The following is an 895-nucleotide window of genomic DNA, read 5'->3' on the forward strand; positions in this document are numbered from 1 at the left end:
CCGCCATGCGGACGGGCGCTGATGCAGCAACGTGAGCAACGCGGCGGGCAGCTGCTGACCGCTGCCATGCCACCGCTTCCATGCCTCTGTCTGGGGCGTTTTGCTGTTGCTTCGTGCCCGCTACGAGGCCGGCACTGTTGCCCGCGCACGGCGCCCGGAACATACGAGCTGCGGGCGCTCCCCCGCCCTCATCCGCCGCGGCGACTCACCCGTGCGCCCCAGAGCCTGCCGCCCGCCATGCGGCCGATGCCGCGCACTTGGCCGGTCTCAGACACAAACTGGCCCACCAGCTCGCCCTCGCCGTCCGCGCCCTTTGCAAACTGGACGTCGCTGCTGAAGGCAATGTCCTCCAGGATGAGGCCGCACTGGGGGCAGGCCGCAAAGCCGCCCGCGGCGTCGTTCTCCGCCTCGACCTCATCCTGGCACTGGCGGCAAAACACCATTGCGGTGGCGCCGTTGGCGCGCCGCCACGCGGGCGCCGCTTGCGTGCAACGTGGTCAGGGCAGCGGCACGGCTAGCAGCGGGGGACGCCTTGGGCGCCGACGCTCCCTAGCTGCACAATGCAGGAAATCTTTTGTGTTCCAAGCGCTGCAGGCGCTTGCGTGAACGGCTCGACGCCGCTGCTGTTCCCCGCAGCGGGTGCAGCACTGCAGCGTTGTTGCCGCCGTCCAATCGGAGTGGCGCAGGCCGCGTCCCCGGACAGCTTGTCTGCTTAGACGCGCGTTGTCTAGCACAAAAGGCTTGAGCGAAGTTGCAGAGGGGGCGCTTTGCAGAAAGGTGAAAGCCACTGGCCGAGCACCGAGACAATGGGAGGTATCGGTAGACAGCCGCCTGATATTGTTGACTCGGATTCCACGAAGAACAACTGAGCAACTTAGCTTGGAAAGCTGCTGCT

At 66.5% G+C, this 895-nt stretch overlaps 1 protein-coding gene across 1 annotated transcript in view; it reads right to left on the reverse strand.

The window, feature by feature from the left end:
• The window catches only part of MNEG_15439 (hypothetical protein), a gene marked incomplete at both ends in the record, with an annotated part of 1,231 nt that extends 788 nt beyond the window's left edge, over positions 1-443 (reverse strand). The window contains one exon of the mRNA XM_014036090.1: positions 210-443. Within this exon, the coding sequence (XP_013891544.1) occupies positions 210-443 (234 nt within the window). The remainder of the gene's footprint in view (positions 1-209) is intronic.
• Positions 444-895: the final 452 nt, after the last annotated feature.

Source organism: Monoraphidium neglectum (genome assembly GCF_000611645.1).
Source record: "Monoraphidium neglectum strain SAG 48.87 unplaced genomic scaffold scaffold05327, whole genome shotgun sequence".
Taxonomy (NCBI): domain Eukaryota; kingdom Viridiplantae; phylum Chlorophyta; class Chlorophyceae; order Sphaeropleales; family Selenastraceae; genus Monoraphidium; species Monoraphidium neglectum.